This window comes from Doryrhamphus excisus, chromosome 16 (genome assembly GCF_030265055.1).
Source record: "Doryrhamphus excisus isolate RoL2022-K1 chromosome 16, RoL_Dexc_1.0, whole genome shotgun sequence".
Classification (NCBI taxonomy): Eukaryota; Metazoa; Chordata; class Actinopteri; order Syngnathiformes; family Syngnathidae; genus Doryrhamphus; species Doryrhamphus excisus.
Genome location: NC_080481.1, coordinates 252,001 through 276,181, shown reverse-complemented (window position 1 = coordinate 276,181; position 24,181 = coordinate 252,001). Strand labels below are relative to the sequence as shown.

Sequence of the window (24,181 nt, the reverse complement as noted above, 5' to 3'; positions counted from 1 at the left end):
ATGTACTTCCGCTCGTTCTTTCACAATAAACCATCAATTACAGCACACAATACTGTTCGAATAAACGGGAATATAACACACAAAAGGTAATGTAAACTTTGAAAGGGTTAAAAAAGATGGGTTTATTCATACATACTGTATTCCCAAGCGAATCGTGCTAAGTAAAATGTCTCTGATTTCGTTAATTTCGAACGTAGAAGTCCATGTCATGGTTACATTTGCATGATTCGTCGACAAGGAGTAGAAAGAAGCAGTTTATTTACTTAATCCCCCTCTCCACGTTTAAGCAATTACTGTGTTTAACATGTACCACTTTACCATTTTTGTCATAAAATAAGTGTAGTGGGAACGTTAATAATAATAGTAAAATGCAGAATGTAACACGTTGAAAGAAACAAAACACACATTTCCGGTTAAACCACGCCCACTCCGAATACAGATCCAGATCCAGATCCAGACATCTGCAAGTTTCATTATTACATGTGGAGTACCCCAGGGGTCAATACTGGGACCAAAACTGTTCAACCTGTATATTAATGCCATCCTTTAAAGTGACAAAATATATAAAGCTGACATTATTGGCAGATGATACTTCTGCTTTTTGTTTTTGGGATGGCACCCAAGACCCGATTGGGAAAGATACCAATGAAAGGGCTCGACTAGAAGGATAGATTATCCATTATCACCTCCTACTTCGGTACATGACAAAATACATGACATAATAAAAAATATAAAAAATAAAAACTTCAACTATATTAGGAAAGCAGGAAGTGAACAAATGTAAGAGTTAGTGATTGTAAAAGTACCAGATGGAGGGGTAGGATTTAATAAGCTTTGCTTCTTCCTACTCCTTTTGGACATGTGGAACTGGGAACTGATTATGGGATGCACTCAATTGGAATCTGATGCATGTTCAAATGAAATAAAAGCATTACCATTACCATTACCATTACCATTACCATTACCATTACCATTACCATTACCATTACCATGACCATTACCATTACCATTACCATTACCATTACCATTACCATTACCATTACCATGAACCTTGAACCGAAGTAAAAGTAAAATAATGTTATGTAGTACCAGCAGAAAGTATACGAGAGCCCAAATTCCAATGGATGGTTGAAAGGGTGAATGAAAATCCATTTTGGGGGATCCCTCCATCCTCGTTATTGCTCTCTGGTGTTACCTTATTATGCGGAGATATGAGGTAATAACTACTAAATACATCTTCACGATACGTGAAAAGGATGGAGGGTAGGATGAATCAATGACACGTCTTCCTACTTCTTATGGACATGCCACACTGCATTGTACTACGTGATCTATGTGATTGTACTACGTGATGTATTCCATTGTGAATTGTGTGTATCATGGACTCAATGAGACCACTGTAATACCACATGTTGAGGTATATTGATGGTTTGTATGATTATGATGTGACAGTGGCAGTATTAAGAAGTGGATTAGTTCGTTTGAGTCCCCACTGATGGCCCAAGTACCAAATACACCGCCGCCATGTGTAAAACTGATGACGTTTATGTCAGGATATAATTCATATGAATGATTTTGCTGAATGAATTGTATTAAAAAGCATAAAAGCACTGACAAGGCATGAGAAGGAGTTGATTGCGCAACTGTCTGTCAGTCTGTTGAGCGTACAGGAAGTGGCTGCATCTGTAGGGCGTCATACGTGTCTCTGGTTGCCGCGCTGAGACCCTAAAGTCGCAGAATATTTTCCGAGTTGAAATAACGAGGACAATTTGATTCCAATTGAAACTGCTGTTCCACTCACCTGGTAAACCAGCTCGGTCCTTCTGGGTCGCTAGGAAGCAGCAAAAACATCAACAGTTGAATTATTCCAACAACAAATGGTCCATAAAGAATGTGTTCCAAAATGGAGGCAACACCCACTTCTCTTTGAACAGGAAGTTCTCTGTATTCGCCATCTGTTTGTTTGTTCCAGTCCTGAAACGAGCACCACATCCATAACAATGTTCCCAATGTTCCCAATGTTCCCAATGTTCCCAATGTTCCCAATGTTCCCATTCCCGTGTTCAAACTGGTACCGTGTATGTTGCGTTGTCCTTCAACCAGCGGTTCTGCAGTGGACAACAAATTAGCAGCGGTTATTGAGAGTGAAACTGTGAAACGTGGAATAGTACACATAGTCAGTAGTACATTTACAATCTGAAGAACACCATACTGTACACCAGGGCTGGGCAAGTGTGGGCAGGATTTGGGGATGAGTACCGCCTCAGTACGGATTTGGGAGCATGCTATGTAGTATTACTATATAGTCATTTTAGTGCAGGAGGAACTTTTGTTGTGTGCGGGGCTGCGTCAGACTCCGAGGAGTGAGCACACTGAAAGCTGGTTTTCATTCAGGTTTTCAATCAATACAACTTTGACTTATCACCATCATCTGGGGTATATAAGAGATGTGGGGTATATAATAGATGTGGGGTATATAATAGCTGTGGGGTATATAAGAGATGTGGGGTATATAATAGATGTGGGGTATATAAGAGATGCGGGGTATATAAGAGATGTGGGGTGTATAATAGATGTGGGGTATATAAGAGATGTGGGGTATATAATAGCTGTGGGGTATATAAGAGATGTGGGGTATATAAGAGATGTGGGGTATATAAGAGATGTGGGGTATATAATAGATGTGGGGTATATAATAGATGTGGGGTATATAAGAGATGTGGGGTATATAAGAGATGTGGGGTATATAAGAGATGTGGGGTATATAATAGATTTGGGGTATATAAGAGATGTGGGGTATATAAGAGATGTGGGGTATATAAGAGATGTGGGGTATATAAGAGATGTGGGGTATATAAGAGATGTGGGGTATATAAGAGATGTGGGGTATATAATAGATGTGGGGTATATAATAGATGTGGGGTATATAAGAGATGTGGGGTATATAAGAGATGTGGGGTATATAAGAGATGTGGGGTATATAATAGCTGTGGGGTATATAAGAGATGTGGGGCATATAAGAGATGTGGGGTATATAAGAGATGTGGGGTATATAAGAGATGTGGGGTATATAAGAGATGTGGGGTATATAAGAGATGTGGGGTATATAAGAGATGTGGGGTATATAAGAGATGTGGGGTATATAAGAGATGTGGGGTATATAATAGATGTGGGGTATATAAGAGATGTGGGGTATATAAGAGATGTGGGGTATATAAGAGATGTGGGGTATATAAGAGATGTGGGGTATATAATAGATGTGGGGTATATAAGAGATGTGGGGTATATAAGAGATGTGGGGTATATAAGAGATGTGGGGTATATAAGAGATGTGGGGTATATAAGAGATGTGGGGTATATAAGAGATGTGGGGTATATAATAGATGTGGGGTATATAAGAGATGTGGGGTATATAAGAGATGTGGGGTATATAAGAGATGTGGGGTATATAAGAGATGTGGGGTATATAAGAGATGTGGGGTATATAAGAGATGTGGGGTATATAAGAGATGTGGGGTATATAAGAGATGTGGGGTATATAATAGCTGTGGGGTATATAATAGCTGTGGGGTATATAATAGATGTGGGGTATATAATAGATGTGGGGTATATAAGAGATGTGGGGTATATAAGAGATGTGGGGTATATAATAGATGTGGGTATATAAGAGATGTGGGGTATATAATAGATGTGGGGTATATAATAGATGTGGGGTATATAAGAGATGTGGGGTATATAATAGATGTGGGGTATATAAGAGATGTGGGGTATATAATAGATGTGGGGTATATAATAGATGTGGGGTATATAAGAGATGTGGGGTATATAAGAGATGTGGGGTATATAAGAGATGTGGGGTATATAATAGCTGTGGGGTATATAATAGCTGTGGGGTATATAATAGATGTGGGGTATATAATAGATGTGGGGTATATAAGAGATGTGGGGTATATAATAGATGTGGGGTATATAAGAGATGTGGGGTATATAATAGATGTGGGGTATATAAGAGATGTGGGGTATATAATAGATGTGGGGTATATAAGAGATGTGGGGTATATAAGAGATGTGGGGTATATAATAGATGTGGGGTATATAATAGATGTGGGGTATATAAGAGATGTGGGGTATATAATAGATGTGGGGTATACAAGAGATGTGGGGTATACAAGAGATGTGGGGTATATAAGAGATGTGGGGTATATAATAGATGTGGGGTATATAAGAGATGTGGGGTATATAATAGATGTGGGGTATATAAGAGATGTGGGGTATATAAGAGATGTGGGGTATATAATAGATGTGGGGTATATAAGAGATGTGGGGTATATAAGAGATGTGGGGTATATAATAGATGTGGGGTATATAATAGATGTGGGGTATATAAGAGATGTGGGGTATATAAGAGATGTGGGGTATATAAGAGATGTGGGGTATATAAGAGATGTGGGGTATATAATAGCTGTGGGGTATATAATAGCTGTGGGGTATATAATAGATGTGGGGTATATAAGAGATGTGGGGTATATAATAGATGTGGGGTATATAATAGCTGTGGGGTATATAATAGATGTGGGGTATATAAGAGATGTGGGGTATATAATAGATGTGGGGTATATAAGAGATGTGGGGTATATAAGAGATGTGGGGTATATAATAGATGTGGGGTATATAATAGATGTGGGGTATATAAGAGATGTGGGGTATATAATAGATGTGGGGTATACAAGAGATGTGGGGTATACAAGAGATGTGGGGTATATAAGAGATGTGGGGTATATAATAGATGTGGGGTATATAAGAGATGTGGGGTATATAATAGATGTGGGGTATATAAGAGATGTGGGGTATATAAGAGATGTGGGGTATATAATAGATGTGGGGTATATAATAGATGTGGGGTATATAAGAGATGTGGGGTATATAATAGATGTGGGGTATATAATAGATGTGGGGTATATAATAGATGTGGGGTATATAAGAGATGTGGGGTATATAAGAGATGTGGGGTATATAATAGATGTGGGGTATATAATAGATGTGGGGTATATAAGAGATGTGGGGTATATAATAGATGTGGGGTATACAAGAGATGTGGGGTATACAAGAGATGTGGGGTATATAAGAGATGTGGGGTATATAATAGATGTGGGGTATATAATAGATGTGGGGTATATAAGAGATGTGGGGTATATAATAGATGTGGGGTATATAAGAGATGTGGGGTATATAAGAGATGTGGGGTATATAATAGATGTGGGGTATATAATAGATGTGGGGTATATAAGAGATGTGGGGTATATAATAGATGTGGGGTATATAATAGATGTGGGGTATATAATAGATGTGGGGTATATAAGAGATGTGGGGTATATAAGAGATGTGGGGTATATAATAGATGTGGGGTATATAATAGATGTGGGGTATATAAGAGATGTGGGGTATATAATAGATGTGGGGTATACAAGAGATGTGGGGTATACAAGAGATGTGGGGTATATAAGAGATGTGGGGTATATAATAGATGTGGGGTATATAATAGATGTGGGGTATATAATAGATGTGGGGTATATAAGAGATGTGGGGTATATAAGAGATGTGGGGTATATAATAGATGTGGGGTATATAATAGATGTGGGGTATATAAGAGATGTGGGGTATATAAGAGATGTGGGGTATATAATAGATGTGGGGTATATAATAGATGTGGGGTATATAAGAGATGTGGGGTATATAAGAGATGTGGGGTATATAAGAGATGTGGGGTATATAATAGCTGTGGGGTATATAATAGCTGTGGGGTATATAATAGATGTGGGGTATATAATAGATGTGGGGTATATAAGAGATGTGGGGTATATAATAGATGTGGGGTATATAAGAGATGTGGGGTATATAATAGATGTGGGGTATATAAGAGATGTGGGGTATATAATAGATGTGGGGTATATAAGAGATGTGGGGTATATAAGAGATGTGGGGTATATAATAGATGTGGGGTATATAAGAGATGTGGGGTATATAATAGATGTGGGGTATATAATAGATGTGGGGTATATAAGAGATGTGGGGTATATAATAGATGTGGGGTATACAAGAGATGTGGGGTATACAAGAGATGTGGGGTATATAATAGATGTGGGGTATATAAGAGATGTGGGGTATATAATAGATGTGGGGTATATAAGAGATGTGGGGTATATAAGAGATGTGGGGTATATAATAGATGTGGGGTATATAATAGATGTGGGGTATATAAGAGATGTGGGGTATATAAGAGATGTGGGGTATATAATAGATGTGGGGTATATAAGAGATGTGGGGTATATAAGAGATGTGGGGTATATAATAGATGTGGGGTATATAATAGATGTGGGGTATATAAGAGATGTGGGGTATATAATAGATGTGGGGTATACAAGAGATGTGGGGTATACAAGAGATGTGGGGTATATAAGAGATGTGGGGTATATAATAGATGTGGGGTATATAAGAGATGTGGGGTATATAATAGATGTGGGGTATATAAGAGATGTGGGGTATATAATAGATGTGGGGTATATAATAGATGTGGGGTATATAATAGATGTGGGGTATATAAGAGATGTGGGGTATATAATAGATGTGGGGTATATAATAGATGTGGGGTATATAAGAGATGTGGGGTATATAAGAGATGTGGGGTATATAAGAGATGTGGGGTATATAATAGCTGTGGGGTATATAATAGCTGTGGGGTATATAATAGATGTGGGGTATATAATAGATGTGGGGTATATAAGAGATGTGGGGTATATAATAGATGTGGGGTATATAAGAGATGTGGGGTATATAATAGATGTGGGGTATATAAGAGATGTGGGGTATATAATAGATGTGGGGTATATAAGAGATGTGGGGTATATAAGAGATGTGGGGTATATAATAGATGTGGGGTATATAATAGATGTGGGGTATATAAGAGATGTGGGGTATATAATAGATGTGGGGTATACAAGAGATGTGGGGTATACAAGAGATGTGGGGTATATAAGAGATGTGGGGTATATAATAGATGTGGGGTATATAAGAGATGTGGGGTATATAATAGATGTGGGGTATATAAGAGATGTGGGGTATATAAGAGATGTGGGGTATATAATAGATGTGGGGTATATAATAGATGTGGGGTATATAATAGATGTGGGGTATATAAGAGATGTGGGGTATATAATAGATGTGGGGTATATAATAGATGTGGGGTATATAATAGATGTGGGGTATATAAGAGATGTGGGGTATATAAGAGATGTGGGGTATATAATAGATGTGGGGTATATAATAGATGTGGGGTATATAAGAGATGTGGGGTATATAATAGATGTGGGGTATACAAGAGATGTGGGGTATACAAGAGATGTGGGGTATATAAGAGATGTGGGGTATATAATAGATGTGGGGTATATAAGAGATGTGGGGTATATAATAGATGTGGGGTATATAAGAGATGTGGGGTATATAAGAGATGTGGGGTATATAATAGATGTGGGGTATATAATAGATGTGGGGTATATAAGAGATGTGGGGTATATAAGAGATGTGGGGTATATAATAGATGTGGGGTATATAATAGATGTGGGGTATATAAGAGATGTGGGGTATATAAGAGATGTGGGGTATATAAGAGATGTGGGGTATATAATAGCTGTGGGGTATATAATAGCTGTGGGGTATATAATAGATGTGGGGTATATAATAGATGTGGGGTATATAAGAGATGTGAGGTATATAATAGATGTGGGGTATATAAGAGATGTGGGGTATATAATAGATGTGGGGTATATAAGAGATGTGGGGTATATAATAGATGTGGGGTATATAAGAGATGTGGGGTATATAAGAGATGTGGGGTATATAATAGATGTGGGGTATATAAGAGATGTGGGGTATATAATAGATGTGGGGTATATAATAGATGTGGGGTATATAAGAGATGTGGGGTATATAATAGATGTGGGGTATACAAGAGATGTGGGGTATACAAGAGATGTGGGGTATATAATAGATGTGGGGTATATAAGAGATGTGGGGTATATAATAGATGTGGGGTATATAAGAGATGTGGGGTATATAAGAGATGTGGGGTATATAATAGATGTGGGGTATATAATAGATGTGGGGTATATAAGAGATGTGGGGTATATAAGAGATGTGGGGTATATAATAGATGTGGGGTATATAATAGATGTGGGGTATATAAGAGATGTGGGGTATATAAGAGATGTGGGGTATATAAGAGATGTGGGGTATATAATAGATGTGGGGTATATAATAGATGTGGGGTATATAAGAGATGTGGGGTATATAAGAGATGTGGGGTATATAAGAGATGTGGGGTATATAATAGATGTGGGGTATATAATAGATGTGGGGTATATAATAGATGTGGGGTATATAATAGATGTGGGGTATATAAGAGATTACTGCATTTATAAACAAATGAAAACAAGGTTCCAAAGATCCTTTGGGTTTGTATTTTGAGGGTCCCATATACTTTCCGAAGGGGTCTGTGATGTTTTCATGAATAATGTTCCTGGGAGATCTCAAGGACACTTACTCGTCCCCTTTCCAGGTCGCCCGCCACCTTCTGGTCCCCCTCAGCCTTTTTGCCTTTTCCGACCTGAACAATCACAACAGATTTTGATGAGCTTTCGTCACAAATCAAAATGGTGGCAGGTGGGAGGAGACATTCCGCTCACCGTGTAGCTGGCGTCCAACTTAGTTTTGAAGAACTGTAAAAGACAGTGAGGATGACGAGGGTTGGTTGGGTGTGGACTTACATGATGGCAGACTGACCTTCTCCTTGATGAACATGGCGGTGATGACCAGGCCGTACAGACCCAGGAAGCCATCCAGGATGTAGCACAGCCAGGGGTCATACAATGTCACAGCCTCTGCCAGCGTCACAAACAAAGAAATACATACATACGCGTAATGTACTAAATATATACAGTAGTACTGCTATCCCTCTTAGTGCAAATGTTCTTCAAAGGTTCTTCTGGGAAAACAACAAACTAAAAGCACCAAGTTACTTCCTGTTTGGTTCCCACCAACAATATTTCCAAAGACGCTAAAAGGAGTTGTTGAAACAGAACGACAAATGTATAAAAAGCCTTGATCCGGTTTGGAACCGTTTGGACTGCAGCTGTACTTCTCTCAAGTAAAAAAACCCACATGGACTTCCTGTGTGCGTCACATCAAAGACAAACATCTCCAAATGAAATAACAATAATAATAATAATAATAATAATAAAAATGGTTTGATGTCTACCTGCGGGCGAGAACGCAAGGACCAGCAGACATGATGCCCACCACAGTGCCATCCCGAACTCTCTTTCTCACGCCGCCCAAACACCTGCCCTTCTTCTGCTCGTCAAACAGCACAGGAAGTGGCGAGGAGCTGCTGTGGGGAACGACATCGCCCACGTCACACGCCGATGCTTGTGTGGCGACGGAGCAAGCCATGGCTTGGAACACAAATGAGCATTACCTCATTACCTCAGCCAAGCACAAGAAGGTATTCTTTTCTTGGCTTTGAAAAAAACACGCACAAAAAAATCAATTATTTACTCTGCACATTGATAATAACTCGCTAATTGCTAGCCTCAGCGTCATTCACAGATGGAAGAGTGGATAGCGACCACTCAATCTGGCTATTTTTTACTGGCGCACACGTCTTGTGCTGGAAGACACAGCCATCCCAACGAGAGCGGACATCGGAAGTGTTGTCGCCACTATCATAAGTTTTGTTTCTTTTTAAAGGGCTTCATAGTCGAAATAGGCGTATCCCAATGACAGCATTGTAAGCTAGCTCAAGTTAATATAAGCTAGCTAACAATGCACTCTTAAAAAACACTTACATTGATGATAACTATTGGTAATAGTTGCAGTACCCAACTTATTTCCTGGGATTGATACACATACTTATGGTAGTTCCGTCAACAACAGCAGCATAGCTACAGCGACAACACTTACGTACAATATCCGCTCTCATTGGGATGGCCGTGTCTTCCAGCACAACACGTGTGCTACGGTCCTCGGGTAAAAAATGCTGACGGCAAACGAGCATCTTGTTGAGTCTTTGTAGCGAGGTTAGCGACACGTCGTATTTATCCGCCGGATAAAAATAGTTTCTCATGTTAGCTGCTACGATAATAATAATGATGTAGCTTGGTTAACATACAAGTCAGTTGGGTCAATGGAACACTTGGTGTTTTATTGTTATAATGCACAGAAACAGGAAATAAATACACCTTCACCTTGGCCTTGCAGTTACGGTATAGATGCATTGTGAAATGCAGTATTGTGTAAGTTCATAGTTGTCATGAAGTAGTTGAAAGATCAGGTCACCCAGTACAAATATCACCATAATAGTTCACCATTTCAATTCTGAACTGGTTCAGAACTGATTATAGCAACTTTTGGTAGCGTCCCTGAGAAGTGTTTTAGATTTGTCAATCGTGTATATAAAGTTTTACATCTTTGACTTCAGTTCACAAAGGATGTGAGCAAAAACAAGTGTCGAGTTTACATGTTTGTTACGTGTATATGTTAGCGTGACGACTTCCCAATGGACATACAACATGATTACCCATAACTGGTATTTGTGTGTGGCATCACAATATTAGCCATCACTAATACTACAGAAGAGACAGAGGCATTCTGGGATGGAAAGTTTATTTACAAACAATATATTATATTATTATATTATATTACTATTTAAAAATATATATCATTAACACTATATGAAGAAAAAAACTAAGCAAAATGAAAGCCGGTAAATTTAACTATTAGACCAAATTTCATTTCAAATGAGACAATTTCCACCCTAAAACGGAAACTGCTTTTTATATTCGCTCACACAAACAGAAGCCAATCAATTAAAAATAATTAGTGATACATTTCCATAGAAATCACCACATGACCCACAGCACAAAAACGCCACACCGAGCATAGAGTGACAATCAGTGGTGCTTCCTGTTTGGGGAAGCTTGGAAGTACTCATCTGGACTGACCGTCTTCACCCCGCCAAAATAATCCAACACCCACACCTGCAACACAAACACAACAATATTACCATCATATTAGTTCTAGCATTAGCATTGTTAGCATACTTGTGTGATGTTGAACTTGGCAAAGAACCAGTTGTGGTCCGAGGGCCAATCCATCATCTCGGGGTGACGACTGAAGAGCGCCTTCTTCGCAAACTCTGCCTCCGTGCCGTTGACCTGCAAATACAAATACGCGAGTGATGTCAGCTGAATGGGCGTGGCTCGTGTTGGCGTGCGCATACCTCCAGCACAGATCCCGACAGGATGATGTGAGCACAGAGAGGACTCTGGGGGTCGAGGCCATGCTGGCGACAGTAACCGGTCTGAGCCAGAGACATGGACAGAGATGCCTGAGGACTCACCTGCATGGAGACAAGTTTTTAGTTTCTCTTTATCTCCCCAAACTGTGGCCATTTTGGACCCACGGCTTGTTTTATTTTATTATTGGGCTGATATGGCATGTTATGAAAGATGCCTCCTGTTTAAAATGTAAGAAATGATTTACATTTTGCATTGTTGGATCTTAAGGAGCTTCTAAGTCCAAATGTTCCTGTCCTGCATCAAGGCGGTTTAGACATGACTGGCAACCAAAACTGCTGAGTCATTGGGAAGAATTTGCTGCATCATGCTTGGGCACCCAGTTGCATAAAAGGGGTCCTACGCAATTTTACCGTCAAAATGTCCTCAAAGAATAACCCTAAGAACTTTCAAATTAAGGAACGACTGGTGAAATGCAACTATTCATAAGTTATCTCAATTATGTGATTGCAAAAAATGCCAATATCAAATGCCAATTTCACGACTTGAGTGATTTTTACATCCAAAATGTAGGCATATCCACGCGGACCTCCGTCCAAACCATTGGGAGTGCAAACAAAACAAACTTAGTTGGAACTTTTACCTCCAGGTCCTGGACGGAGATCTCCATGCGAGTCAAGTACATGTACGGTACGCCGGAGCCGGAGCCGGAGCCCCACGGCCCGTCGCTCACCGAGAACACGTTGGAGAAGGGCTGCCCCACCACCGGCTTGTGGCTGCTAATGGTGGCCATGGAAGTCCAGTCGCACCGGTGGGCGATGAAGCGGGCGACCCGAGCCACCTGGTCGTGGGGGGGCAAGTGGCCCCGGGAGGGGGGCAGGTGGCCCCAGGAGAAGGCCACCAGCAGCAGCCAACACTTGGTCCATAAAAGAGTGCTCATGGTCGGCATTCGAACCCGCAGAGCTGTTGCGGTACGCAGCACAAACAAGACGCGATATGAATCGCTGTCGACTTGTCTCAAATATCTAGGCAGGAAGTAAGAGCAGCTACTTCCGTAATAGCAGGGAGGACGCATTTTCAAAATAAAGGCACACGATGAAAAATATTTTTTATGGGTGAAAATGCCATAAATACATGTAAACGAAGATGAAAAGGATAGTTTTATTTAGAAAATGTACATAGTAATCTCCGGGGTCGGGTCAAGTGGAATCAGAAGCATCTGGACTTCCAAAATGACACATTTCACACAGGTTCTCCGTCATGAATCTCCCTAAGCAGTCATCGCTGCCACACACACAGACCACTTCCTGTTGTTGCTTTGGTGAGACGTGTGTGTCAAGAGAATAATTCCAGGTGAGCTCTGTACCTGCCTTCACCACGCTGATACAAACAAAGAGACACTTATTAATGGATTAACAAATACAAAAGTTGTGCTAATCTCACCTGTTGGTGAAGAAGGCGGTGATGGGGAAGTCGGGGTCGTGTGAATCAGTGAAGACGTTCTGGATGAATAGATTTGGCTGGCAACTGTGCTGCAGTGGACACAGAAGTAAAAAAAAAATATTAGAGGTAGTTTCTGCCAATAATTCAGAAGATAATTATAGAAGGGACACAGTAAAAACAAAAAAGGTAAAAGAAAGTTGTGGTCCGATGTCCACCTACGTTGAGGAAGCGGCTCACGTTTCCTTCCTTTCTGGCATCCAGCAAATAGACATCACCAGGGTTCACCACTCTCTTCAAACTCTTGTGACGGTCTGTCTTGATGCCACAGCCATCAGCGTTCACCGTCATCATGGAAACCTTCTTCGCCTTGTCTTCGTCCTGCCGTGCGCTGGCCTCTGGGGGTCTCTGAATGACTGGCACATGCAGCGGGGGCAAGGTGGGTTCGGGTGCTTCCAAGTTGCTTCCCTCCAGTACGGGGGGCGCCAGCCACTCGGTGACCACCTCCACCTCGTCATCTGATGGCAGGTCGACTCTGGTCAGTTTCGGAGGCGGCGGCTCATTGGGTTTCTGGACTCTCTGCAGGATGACGCCTGGACAACAATAACCATATTAACAGTTACATAGAAACTGATCCGGCTTTTAAAAACTCTTGTTTGTCTCACCTGCGAATATGCACACAAACGTCCCCGCATCCATGTCGTCAAGGCAACGCACACCCCAGCCACAGCGCTCTGTCCGGAAGACTTGAAGACGCACTTTGATTCCCCTCTGCACAACTCGATTCCGACAACGAGCGCGATCACAGCTGCACCACGGCCCGCACTCAAACAACCTGCCATACGCCATCGCTGATTGATTGATCACCTTTCCAGCTGAGCCATGTCAGTCAGACTCGTCAACTCACCCTGACGACAGAGGCCGGGGCAGTCTCTGATGGGTGTAATGGTGGCCGGCTCCCGTCATGGCGATGCAGGCGCAGCGCTGTGCGTCCACACATCCATCCGTGCAGTCACAGCAGGCATCAAACAAGGGGCCACGGCTCAAGAAACAGCCGTGCGGCCAGCGGTCTTTCCTGTAGCGGAATTCAGCTGGTCGGGTATCGCCGGGGCCGACACACAGCTCCACCGGCGTTGGCTCAGCGCCGCGGCTCAGGTCTATCTCTGGAAACCAGGGCTCTTGTCCCGCAGGAGGATCCAACTGGACTGCCATGTTGAAGGAGAAGTTGTCTAGCTGAAGGAAACGGAGACAATTTCTGAAATGATTTGACTAAATTGTCAAACTCACACCAGACCGGGTGTCACTTGACACTTGGTACACCAGCCGGTAAAATTAGCAAATTTTCATTTGTTGTATGATTTAATTATTTATTGTCCTAGGCCATTTTTTTAAATTGGGAAAGAGAAATATTGTCACATTTAAATCTCACAAGAGATCCCGAGTATTCATATTTACTATGAACTATTTATTTTTCATATATTTCATATTTGTATTTCTTCTTATTATATATTATTTATTAATATTTCTTATATATTATTTTAACTTTAACTTTTTAAAAGAAATAAAAGCGTGCCATAGCACACGGCGCCCTCCACATCACTCAACCATGTAGAAGCAAGCAGCTGACCTGCAGCATATGGCAGCTATCGGTGGCAAACAGGAAGTGCATCACATCGTCGTGGTTACGTAGGCTTTGCCCACATGGGGCCTTATAAATGACATCGCAGTGGCCTTCATCTTCCTCCTCATCTGAGGCGTCAGTATGCCAACGGTTGCTGGCCGCGCCCTCTTTTGACGTCAACAGCGGCATGGCCATCATCCTCTTGAAATGGCAGAGCAGCGGAACCTTAAGAGGGTTCTGATCCCAGAACGGCGGTGTGGACTGGTGCATGTCGGGTAAAGTGGGCAGGCAGGCCTAAAGGGGAAACAGCATCACTGCACTTCAGGAGGAGGAAGCTTGAAGGCCTCGTGTAGAGACCTGCTACCTTGCAACACACGTGCGGCTGGTACTGCAGCTGATTGGGCGCCAGAGGACACAGCAGGTCCTCACAGCCTGCAGGGGATGCCGCTGACAGGGGAGGCGTGTAGGTCGGGCTGTGTTGAGAAGCTCCATCCTGCAGATTATCTGAGCAGGAAAACAAATATGAGTTCTTCTAACGTGCATCTTCTTTTCTTCTACAGCAGTCACTTACCTGCACCAACCACCACCTGCACCACCGGAGTATCACTTGAAGGAGATAGAAGCGTCCAGTCCAGGCAGTCAAACAGCTTCAAGGCCTGAACCCGTTCTAAGGAGCAGACCCCAACGTCACAAAGGCAACTCCATGCCAAATGACCACTTGAGACGATGAGAACCTTTGTCTGTTGCAGTGTTTGTCTTCAGGACTTCTCTCAGGTGATCCAGGTGCTTGTATAAGACACTGAACACCCGATCCACCTTTTCCTTGGCCCAGAAGGTTTTTGCCCGATCTACCAAAGAGCGTTGATAAAAAGATGGTTTTCCGTCAATGACCTGCAAGACTTAATCGGGGTCAGTCAGTTAGAAGAATTTACAGGGGTCATCAAAAACAGGAACATCTGTGCCCAAACTACTCCATGTGTCTACTCTACTGTCAATTCCTATGGCGTTGAGGAGACTTTGATTTGAAAAAATGGATATAGTCTGGATTTGATGCTGAGGTGTAACGTTTCAAGATGGCGCCACCCCACTCCAAGCTAACTACGGCGGCTCTGTATCTTCTGCTGTGTTTTGATATTTAATGGTGCTTTTTTTTCTTTCGTGTATTTATCAAGTATTACAATTGTGCGTGACAATTACGACTGATGCTCAAAGTGCGTGTCTTTTGATGCATCGATAAAAGTTATGACGGCAAATCTTGATGACTTGTCATGGCCATGTCACATAACTATTACACATTATTGATACTAGCTTCCTGTACAAAGTAAACGATTGGTAAAAATAGGAGACAACCAAGACTAGTCACATATCACTGATATCACAGTTCCAAATATTGCAACGAGAGAACAATTGTCTTTGTAATAAAATAACAGGTTTTCGGTGGCTTCCAGGTCATGTGACTTAGGTACCCCAAACTACACGATATATAAAGCGCACACCTCTTTTCATAACATTATTTTACATGCATTTTAACACAAAGTCATGGAGGATTTTCTTCAATCATCCCAACAAAGGCTGACTTTAATTCATAATGACCTCTTACCAACATCTTGGTGATCAAATGAATCATCCATTTGTCGCTCCAGCCAGCTAACAAAGCTAACACAAAGCTAACACAAAACTAACACAAAGCTAACACAAAGCCAACAACAGGACGGACTGCTAAAGTCAAAAGCGGTTTACAACAAAGTGGCATTAGCTGCTACTAGCTGCTATTAGCTGCTATTAGCTGCTACTAGCTGCTAAGCTAATGAAATCACTTCACAATCAAAGGCGAGCGTCCCCTGGCAGCTGGCCCCATCTAACATAGCCCCATAGTTCCATCTTTTCATGTAAGGATCATAAAGCCATTCCAAATAGCTGTTTATGTATAAATATTAGCATCAACAGCACCGACTTTCAATTAAGGAGCGAATATTCTCTTTAAAAAAAACCACACACACACAACAGCCAAGTGTTCGGGGTAAATTGACCCTTTTATTTGTCTTACAGACAGAGCGCCTTCAATGTCCTGAACCCGCCTGACAGGCAAATGACGGGCCAATATGTGTCACCAGCATAACAAAATAAAATTTAACGAAAAAGTAATTATTCATATTAAAATATAACATTTGGACTTGGCATCTAAACGATACCGTATGGTTCCAAACTTACCACAAACTGTCTGACAAACCCTCTTACGGGATAACAGTACATTTCAAATGGTCAGACTCTATTGGCGCTAATAACGTTTGTTAATAATGTTTTTTGTGACTATATAGAATTGTTTTATTTTTAATAGCAACGTTTACTTGCCTGCGAGTCCAACAGGAGAAAACAACATCAATTGCTCCCTTTTGACCTTCATCGGCCACCGTAGCCGCTTTCCGTTGACATGATTATGAAAGTGTTATTATGAAAGTGTTTTTGTGTGTGTTGTGTGACAACTAAGCGTCACGCATATTAACGTGTGTAACAATCCCAAGTCACTGCTTCCGGTAGGTTTTGTAACAGTGTCGAGTTATGCAACTCTGACGTGACGTAAAGAGAGGAGCGGATGTGAAAGGTAAGCAGCTCCTGCTGATTAGCAACCAAATTCTACTTTTACTGTATATCATTCTGAAATATGTGATTTGAACGACCGTGTGTGTACAGGATGACCTTGTGGACGTCTAATGTAGCATATTAGCATAGGAGAGAGAATTGGTTTGAGTTAGACAACAAATGTGAAAAAGTGAAAAAGAAATGTGCATGAAGTTAAATTACAGTTCAATCATAAAATGAGTTTCTTTGCATCTGCCAGATGACTCAAGTGTGGCGGTCTGTGAGTGAGGCCTTATGGGCGATGTGCGCAGCCGACGCCATGTCCATGCCTGTCCACTGGTACTACAACGTCCATGACATCAGGAGAGACTTTGGTGGTTGGATATCTGGGTTCAGGTCACCCAGAACCGAACACCCGAGCAGTATCCTCAGCCTGTCCAGCACCGGTGAGTCTCCATCTCAAATCTCAAGTCGATGTTGACAAGCTTTTTCCAAACTGTGACTCTTTGCGGCGATGCGACTCAGGCGGTAGCGGCCGCACTTCTTGGTCATCTGCTGCCAGTCAACAGGAGGTGGTGGGTAACATCATTCTTCATGACAAATTGCAATTTTGGAAATCCTCTAGTGGCTCCAGCCATTATCACCAAGGTACCAATGTGGATCTGTTCCTGTACAATTAGTGCAGATGAGGTGAATCACACCTGTGTGGTGTCTTGCAGGTATGAAGGCAGGTGACAACACGCTCAATGTCCTCTGTGCCCTCCGAGCCGCTCACGCGCTCGCAAGTGGAGGTTACGCGGACGCATGGCATCCCGATGCTAGAGCCGCAGTGCTGGTGGACTACATTCAGTTCTTGACCACACCTGGTACTCACAGAGACACCTACGCCGAGTCCTTCCACCGCTCATTCTTCGCTGACTGGAACGAGAGCAGGCCAACATCCAGCCGGGAGGTAACATCTACTTCCACGCTCTCAGATGGACCACATGGGTCGCCTAGGCAACGAGGCCAAAACTCCACCCATTTATGACTTCATAACACACCTGTCTATCAATCCACTGAAGATTCTAATGTTTGCGGAGAGACGGTCAAAGCGGAAGCTTTGCTCCTCGCTACCCGACGGCCAGCTGGACGCCATCGGCTGCCTTCCCATGGTCCTGCCGTTCATTCTGCTGTCAGCCTCCGCTAGTGAAAACGAAGCCGTGAGTACCACGTTCAAGACGTACAAACACGGAAGGTGGCTGAAGAAGTTGCCACAGAATTTATGCAAAAATGTTGCCTGAGTTCACAAACACTTTTTCACTCGTCATTTTAGTGATCCACTGAGTGAGTCCAACTGTGGCGGCACTGCCTTTGGCACCCGGCCCTCAGTGGGCTGAGTAGGAGAGTAGAGGTGACAGCAAAAATTGTGATGAAATATTAGCTATGGTTGGCTTTCATATTTTTCACAGCGAACTTCCAAACATTATTTTTGCCTCAAACAGACCAGCTCATATGAATATCAAATAGAATAAAAACCTGCACATCACCTGACATCGTTCCCCTCAAATGAACTACCAGGATATCAAGGAAGTCTGTATTTTGAAAAATTATAGTATATTTATGGTACATTGTACATGCGTGGCTTTTCTCCGGGTACTCCAGACCTCACAGCTAGGAGACCTGAGTTCAATCCCACCCTCGGCCATCTCTGTGTGGAGTTTGCATGTTCTTTTCTCCGGGTACTCCGGTTTCCTCCCACATTCCAAAAACATGCTAGGTTAATTAGCCACTCCAAATTGTCCATAGGTATGAATGTGAGTGTGAATGGTTGTTTGTCTATATGTGCCCTGGGATTGGCTGGCCACCAGTCCAGGGTGGAAGACAGCTGGGATAGGCTCCAGCACCCCCGCGACCCTGGTGAGGATAAGCGGTAGAAAATGAATGAATGAATGAATATTGTGTAGCAAAAGCAAAATATATATGCAGTATGTATACAGAATGGAATGGAAACACACACATATGTATATACATCAAATAAATTAGCTTGAAAAGGAGTGGGAAGAAGACAAACTTAGTCCCACCCCCATTCATAAATAAATGACATGGTTGCTACTGTAACTAAAATATAATACTCCATGTCTAGTTGTACATTTGTAGAACTAAAGCCAGTTCCATGAATACAATATGCAGTATGTGATACATTTTACTGCATGTACATTATATCATGTGTGATGCATTGAATGCTGATCTGTTTTGGCTCCTTCAAATGATAATGTACTAGAAAAAAAGCCTGATATAAAATATACAGTGTACATGTTTTCTTGTCCATAAATGCTTTTGGTATCATGTGATACCAAAAGTCCTCAGGGACTCAGGGCTTGTGTAACTAGGAAGATGTATGAAGATGTATGAAGATGTATGAAGATGTATGAAGATGTATGAAGATGTATGAAGATGTATGAACATGTATGAAGATGTATGAAGATGTATGAAGATGGATGAAGATTTATGAAGATGTATGAAGATGGATGAAGATGTATGAAGATGTATGAACATGTATGAGGATGTATGAACATGTATGAAGATGTATGAAGATGTATGAAGATGTATGCTTGTGTAACTTGGACAGAACATGGGAGATTTCATTGATTTTTATTCACTAATCATTTTTTCTTAACAATTTTATACAACATCTCCACTATGCTGAAGGGTTGTGTATCGTGTATCTAGGGTTGTGTATCGTGTATCTAGGGTTGTGTATCGTGTATCTAGGGTTGTGTATCGTGTATCTAGGGTTGTGTATCGTGTATCTAGGGTTGTGTATCGTGTATCTAGGGTTGTGTATCGTGTATCTAGGGTTGTGTATCGTGTATCTAGGGTTGTGTATCGTGTATCTAGGGTTGTGTATCGTGTATCTAGGGTTGTGTATCATGTATCTAGGGTTGTGTATCGTGTATCTAGGGTCTAGGGTCTAAAATAGAATAGAGAGTACCTTTCCGGTTTTGTCGGACCTTGTGGAATTGGTTAATGACGCTAACTGAGGTTTCACTGTACTAGTACTTCAATTGTACTATGTGTTGACTACTCTGATCACACTCACTCACACTGACCTCTCACCTCTGGGTTTGTAGGTTTCCGCTGCCGTTGAGTTTGTGAAGCTCTCCCACCCGCACCCCCGCGTGCCTTCTTATGTATCCATCTACAGCAGGGCATTGCATGCAGTGCTGGGGGGCGCCAGCGTCTGCCGGCAGGCCGAACTCGCACTCGGGGAACTGGGAGTCTGGGAAACATGCCAGGAGTACAGCCTACAGGCTTCCAGGTGAACACTGAGGAACACAGCCAACGTTTGTGTCCACCATCGTGATGTTATGATGAAGTCACTTGTGCTTTCATGATGTCTTCGCCACTTTGTCCATTTGGATTTTACTCTTTTAATCTTTTGTGTGGGGAAATATTTTGTGTCCGGGCCTGCAGGTTGCCCGCGGCGTCAGTCGAACGACTGCGCGTCCATCAGATGGCCGTCAGTGACCTCGGCCTTGCCTGCTACACCAAAGGTGCCAATCGAAATCCAGTCTTGAATGGACTAAGCTTTGGGCGGGTACTTTAACGTGCACCATACCTTCATGCTGTGACCTACCAGGAGCCCTTTCCAGCATGTTCTACCTGGCTCACCAGTTCCACGACGACCCCACGGCGGGAATCCTGGCCAACACCAACTGTGGAGGTTGGAACGCACACACAAGAGTTTGCAATGATTAATCGTTGGACTTTAACTTCATGACAAGTTAGCTTTTGGCTCAATGCTAGCTTTTGGTATCATCTGCTAAGTGGAAACGATTCTTTTGCATTTTCAGGGGAGAACTGCAACCGTGGGGCAGCACTGGGCGCCCTGTTGGGGGCAGGAGGATCATATATCAATGCAACCATCCCTCAGGACTGGAAGGAGAAGTTGAGGGATGGCCAGGACTCTATCCCCCACATACTCAAGTATCTGCAGTACTGAGTATCTGGACTCTTCACTGAGCATCAAGTGAACGATGCGACTCAAATATATTTGATGGCTCCTCTCATGTCTTCTAGTTTACTCATGCAAAGGTTGAATGAAAATAAAATGAACTTGCTATGTCAGGAGGGAACACCAACGGTCCACAACAAGCCTTGGCTCCAAAGTCCAGACAAAACCAACAAAGCCAATCTGGACTCGGACAGTTTACATACGGCAGTGTCGACGTGTTTGGTGTCCGTCCGTGAACTTTGTTCTGGTCAGAATAAAAATGGCCACCGCAAGCAGACGCACAACTCCTCTCTTCTTCCTCGGATTTCTCGTAGCTTCAATCCCGGCATGCAAAGGTCAGTTCTTTGCCTTTTTACCGTGTTCAAATCCCCCTGATCTTCATCTTGTTCCAACCGATCAATGTTCAACATATGTTGGAAGGTTGAGCCAACGTTAGAAAGACTAATTAAAGACTAATTAAAGACTAATTAAAGACTAATTAAAGACTAATTAAAGCCATCGATCTGGATGGGACCTACCTGACCTGAAGTCTTTGGTCCTACTCCCTTGCTCATGAGCAGGCTAAGCAGAACATACAAAGGAAGGCTTGGACGAGTGGAATCACAGCAGGGTTGCTAAAGGGGAAAAATATGGTTGGGCATCAAACACGGATGGAACTGGGACTAACAGTTCCTAACATTTCCATGACGGACCAGCCGGCGAAGAAGAAGCGAAAAGGTTTTAGCAGCCGGGTGACATTTTGTTGCTGCGACAGGCATGTTTCTGGGGAGACCTGAAGCCAGCACGTTCCTCCATCGGACCCGTCGAGCCAACTTCCTATTCGAGGAGCTGAAACAAGGAAACTTGGAGCGCGAATGTCTGGAGGAGAAATGCTCCTACGAGGAGGCCAAGGAGATCTTCGCTCTGCCGCAGCAGCTAGTCAGTACCCGAGTCCACATGTGGTTTTGGCTAATTGTCAGCGTTGCCTCCTAACATGTCATTGGCTGGTTTGCAGGAGGTGTTCTGGAGGACGTACACAGGTAAGACTCCGGGAATGTCGCAACGCTGCTTTCAAGAAGCTTCCTGATGTGTGTGTTCGTAGCCGTGGATCACTGCCTGTCCTCTCCCTGTAAGAACGCCGGAACCTGCACTCGCCAGATCAACACCTTCGTGTGCAAATGTCCGTCTGGATTCCACGGATCCACCTGTGACAAAGGCAAGGCCTGCCGGTGCTGGGACGATGGCTCACGCCGACATGCAGATCTATTCAACGTGCCGTCTGTGATTCCACCTAGTGCGCGTCACGTCCGTGGGATGTCGCTACAGAAACGGAGGATGTGAACATTTCTGCCGAGATCTTCCTGAGCGGATGCACACTTGCTTCTGCGCTACGGGATACAGCTTGGATCAGGACAACAGCACGTGTATCCCACAAGGTAGGCGCTCCGACAGGATGGCACTTTCAGATTCTCAGATCTCAGCTTCTCCGTGCCAGATACCGTCCCCTGTGGAAGACCAATCACTCACTTTGGGCCCAGGGTGGTCAACGGGCAGATCTGTCCCAAAGGACAATGTCCCTGGCAGGTGAGGATTGTGATGACATCATCAGGCAAAGCAGGCCATGATGATAGACATCCACTTCCTGTTAAGGCTCTCCTGACTGAGAACCACGAGTATTCATGCGGCGCCATCGTCCTGTCAAGTCACTGGATCCTTACTGCCGCCCATTGTGTTTGGAGAAAACCAAGCAACATCTTCCATGTCATCGTGGGTACGCGTCTTCGTGAAAGCCGAGTCGTAGCTCCTGTCGTGGCGCATGTAACTTGACGGTGTTTGGCTTCTTCCACATGTTCTGCGAAGGGGAACACGACCTGGAGGAAGACGAGAAGACGGAGCAAAAGCGCCGAGTGTCCAAAGTCCTGATCCACCGCGGCTACAACCATTCCAGCTACGACAGCGATCTGGCAATGCTGAAGCTCCACCGTCCCATCAAACTGGGACTCTATGTTGTTCCCATTTGTCTCGCTGCCAAGAACAGCTCCTTCAGCCGCATGTTGGCCACCGTCCGTCACAACACCGTGTCAGGGTGGGGTCGCCTGGCGCAGCATGGCTCCACCGCCAGATTCCTCCAGCGCCTGGCGCTACCGCGGGTCCCGCTGCAGGAATGCCGCCTGCACACCAAACTCAACATCACCCGGAACATGCTTTGTGCCGGCCTACAAAATGGCGGCCAAGACGCATGCAAGGGCGATAGCGGCGGCCCTCTGGTGACGCGCTACAGGAAAACCTGGTTTCTGACCGGTGTGGTGAGCTGGGGCAAGGGGTGCGCTGAGAGGAACCGGTATGGTGTCTACACCAGAGTCAGCAACTTCCTGGACTGGATCCAACATACCATGTCCAGAGGGTGAAGGCCGCCCTGGAAATGGCAAATCCACCACATGATTGGTTTCACTTCTGGAGGTGGTTTTTCTTCAGTTAATAAAACCAAAGATGATTCTCTGGCCATTGTCATATGAACCACGTATGGCGTAGACCCTGATGAACCATGATGGAGGACTGCACTTATCGTCAAGGTACTACTACAGTACCACATTAATACATGCATAGATTTGAAAGCACCACCCTCAGTTCCATTTCTATGTTACAACGATCTATTTCATGTACAATATCGTGCTAGAAGTTAGGGAACTTACATATTAAAGTGCTAATCCAGAATAAACACCTTTATTATTTGTCTATCCCACGAATCCCCTTTTATTCACTTATTCAGTCCCTAACCCTAACCCCAACCCCAACCCCAACCCTAATCCTAACCCCAACCCCAACCCTAACCCTAACCCTTTCCCTCCAGAAAGACAACCAGGAAGTAAGTGTTCTTCTCCAGTACCTCCAAAGAATCCAATCATAGTCCAGCACACCCTGCTGGTCAAAGAGTGAACACGCTGTCTGAAGAGTATAGAATATGAATATCCTGTGGAGTTATGGAGAAGAAGAGATACCAGACTTGATGTGAGCAAAAAGGCAGATAAGCCATGAGTGAATTTAGGGACTGTTAAGGCTGTTATGTAAGCCTTGCACCCTGACACCTTAAGAGCTGCGTTGGTTAGCACTGATCATTTGGTGGGGATGTGTGGACTTGAGTTGGAGCCAGTGGTCAGTCAGTGTCGCAAAAGGTGTTCAATGTGCCAGCAGAGGGCGTGCAGGAAGTTCCCCAAG

The 24,181-nt window shown here is 43.3% G+C and overlaps 5 protein-coding genes across 9 annotated transcripts; 2 read left to right on the top strand and 3 right to left on the bottom strand.

Annotated features, from left to right (window-relative positions):
• Positions 1 to 96: 96 nt before the first annotated feature.
• On the bottom strand, positions 97 to 9,454 carry cd247 (CD247 molecule). The gene is made up of 8 exons (XM_058052403.1): positions 9,311 to 9,454; positions 8,836 to 8,933; positions 8,739 to 8,771; positions 8,597 to 8,659; positions 2,076 to 2,108; positions 1,921 to 1,974; positions 1,802 to 1,831; positions 97 to 1,725 (listed from the first exon to the last, which is right to left on the bottom strand). The coding sequence occupies exons 1-8, from the start codon at positions 9,360 to 9,362 to the stop codon at positions 1,651 to 1,653; spliced, it is 438 nt and encodes a 145-aa protein (XP_057908386.1). The 5' UTR covers positions 9,363 to 9,454; the 3' UTR covers positions 97 to 1,650.
• A 780-nt stretch (positions 9,455 to 10,234) lies between these two features.
• On the bottom strand, positions 10,235 to 12,393 carry creg1 (cellular repressor of E1A-stimulated genes 1). The gene is made up of 4 exons (XM_058051270.1): positions 11,992 to 12,393; positions 11,333 to 11,452; positions 11,154 to 11,267; positions 10,235 to 11,090 (listed from the first exon to the last, which is right to left on the bottom strand). Exons 1-4 carry the CDS (start codon positions 12,295 to 12,297, stop codon positions 11,004 to 11,006), a joined length of 627 nt encoding a protein of 208 aa, XP_057907253.1. The 5' UTR covers positions 12,298 to 12,393; the 3' UTR covers positions 10,235 to 11,003.
• A 102-nt stretch (positions 12,394 to 12,495) lies between these two features.
• setdb2 (SET domain bifurcated histone lysine methyltransferase 2) lies at positions 12,496 to 16,916 on the bottom strand. 4 transcript variants are annotated; one of them, XM_058051257.1, is made up of 11 exons: positions 16,116 to 16,668; positions 16,010 to 16,082; positions 15,144 to 15,257; positions 14,981 to 15,076; positions 14,774 to 14,913; positions 14,416 to 14,703; positions 13,696 to 14,021; positions 13,454 to 13,623; positions 13,011 to 13,381; positions 12,792 to 12,880; positions 12,496 to 12,728 (listed from the first exon to the last, which is right to left on the bottom strand). In XM_058051257.1, the coding sequence occupies exons 2-11, from the start codon at positions 16,038 to 16,040 to the stop codon at positions 12,548 to 12,550; spliced, it is 1,806 nt and encodes a 601-aa protein (XP_057907240.1). In that variant the 5' UTR covers positions 16,041 to 16,082; positions 16,116 to 16,668; the 3' UTR covers positions 12,496 to 12,547. The 4 variants fall into 4 exon arrangements, with proteins under 4 accessions (XP_057907240.1, XP_057907241.1, XP_057907238.1 ...); XM_058051258.1 differs by lacking the exons at positions 16,010 to 16,082; positions 16,116 to 16,668 and adding an exon at positions 16,762 to 16,916 and having other exon boundaries at positions 12,792 to 12,875; XM_058051255.1 differs by lacking the exons at positions 16,010 to 16,082; positions 16,116 to 16,668 and adding an exon at positions 16,762 to 16,915.
• LOC131104263 (uncharacterized) lies at positions 16,809 to 20,991 on the top strand. Of its 2 annotated transcripts, XM_058051265.1 has the most exons (9): positions 16,813 to 17,011; positions 17,249 to 17,435; positions 17,515 to 17,637; positions 17,709 to 17,941; positions 18,054 to 18,191; positions 20,103 to 20,290; positions 20,446 to 20,525; positions 20,612 to 20,695; positions 20,826 to 20,991. In XM_058051265.1, the coding sequence occupies exons 2-9, from the start codon at positions 17,249 to 17,251 to the stop codon at positions 20,972 to 20,974; spliced, it is 1,182 nt and encodes a 393-aa protein (XP_057907248.1). In that variant the 5' UTR covers positions 16,813 to 17,011; the 3' UTR covers positions 20,975 to 20,991. The 2 variants fall into 2 exon arrangements, with proteins under 2 accessions (XP_057907250.1, XP_057907248.1); XM_058051267.1 differs by lacking the exon at positions 17,515 to 17,637 and having other exon boundaries at positions 16,809 to 17,011.
• A 107-nt stretch (positions 20,992 to 21,098) lies between these two features.
• Positions 21,099 to 23,703, top strand: f7l (coagulation factor VII, like). The gene is made up of 8 exons (XM_058051260.1): positions 21,099 to 21,321; positions 21,741 to 21,904; positions 21,981 to 22,005; positions 22,068 to 22,181; positions 22,261 to 22,401; positions 22,461 to 22,549; positions 22,616 to 22,736; positions 22,826 to 23,703. Exons 1-8 carry the CDS (start codon positions 21,246 to 21,248, stop codon positions 23,371 to 23,373), a joined length of 1,278 nt encoding a protein of 425 aa, XP_057907243.1. The 5' UTR covers positions 21,099 to 21,245; the 3' UTR covers positions 23,374 to 23,703.
• Positions 23,704 to 24,181: the final 478 nt, after the last annotated feature.

What these genes read in the sequence shown, in the direction of transcription:
- creg1 (XM_058051270.1), bottom strand. Translation starts at nt 12,297, where the DNA reads ATGCCGACCATGAGCACTCTTTTATGGACCAAGTGTTGGCTGCTGCTG. An exon ending in TCTCCGTCCAGGACCTGGAG is followed by an intron (nt 11,453 to 11,991) that starts GTAAAAGTTCCA and finishes GTCTCCATGCAG; the next exon opens with GTGAGTCCTCAGGCATCTCT. An exon ending in TGTCGGGATCTGTGCTGGAG is followed by an intron (nt 11,268 to 11,332) that starts GTATGCGCACGC and finishes TTGTATTTGCAG; the next exon opens with GTCAACGGCACGGAGGCAGA.
- setdb2 (XM_058051255.1), bottom strand. Translation starts at nt 16,813, where the DNA reads ATGAAGGTCAAAAGGGAGCAATTGATGTTGTTTTCTCCTGTTGGACTC. An exon ending in AAACACTGCAACAGACAAAG is followed by an intron (nt 15,077 to 15,143) that starts GTTCTCATCGTC and finishes TCTGCTCCTTAG; the next exon opens with AACGGGTTCAGGCCTTGAAG. An exon ending in ATAGCTGCCATATGCTGCAG is followed by an intron (nt 14,022 to 14,415) that starts GTCAGCTGCTTG and finishes CGTTTCCTTCAG; the next exon opens with CTAGACAACTTCTCCTTCAA.
- cd247 (XM_058052403.1), bottom strand. Translation starts at nt 9,362, where the DNA reads ATGGCACTGTGGTGGGCATCATGTCTGCTGGTCCTTGCGTTCTCGCCC. An exon ending in AGGACAACGCAACATACACG is followed by an intron (nt 1,975 to 2,075) that starts GTACCAGTTTGA and finishes TGCTCGTTTCAG; the next exon opens with GACTGGAACAAACAAACAGA. An exon ending in AACTTCCTGTTCAAAGAGAA is followed by an intron (nt 1,832 to 1,920) that starts GTGGGTGTTGCC and finishes GCTGCTTCCTAG; the next exon opens with CGACCCAGAAGGACCGAGCT.
- f7l (XM_058051260.1), top strand. Translation starts at nt 21,246, where the DNA reads ATGGCCACCGCAAGCAGACGCACAACTCCTCTCTTCTTCCTCGGATTT. An exon ending in TCGCTCTGCCGCAGCAGCTA is followed by an intron (nt 21,905 to 21,980) that starts GTCAGTACCCGA and finishes GCTGGTTTGCAG; the next exon opens with GAGGTGTTCTGGAGGACGTA. An exon ending in CATCTTCCATGTCATCGTGG is followed by an intron (nt 22,737 to 22,825) that starts GTACGCGTCTTC and finishes TGTTCTGCGAAG; the next exon opens with GGGAACACGACCTGGAGGAA.
- LOC131104263 (XM_058051265.1), top strand. Translation starts at nt 17,249, where the DNA reads ATGACTCAAGTGTGGCGGTCTGTGAGTGAGGCCTTATGGGCGATGTGC. An exon ending in TACAGCCTACAGGCTTCCAG is followed by an intron (nt 20,291 to 20,445) that starts GTGAACACTGAG and finishes CCGGGCCTGCAG; the next exon opens with GTTGCCCGCGGCGTCAGTCG. An exon ending in GGCCAACACCAACTGTGGAG is followed by an intron (nt 20,696 to 20,825) that starts GTTGGAACGCAC and finishes TTGCATTTTCAG; the next exon opens with GGGAGAACTGCAACCGTGGG.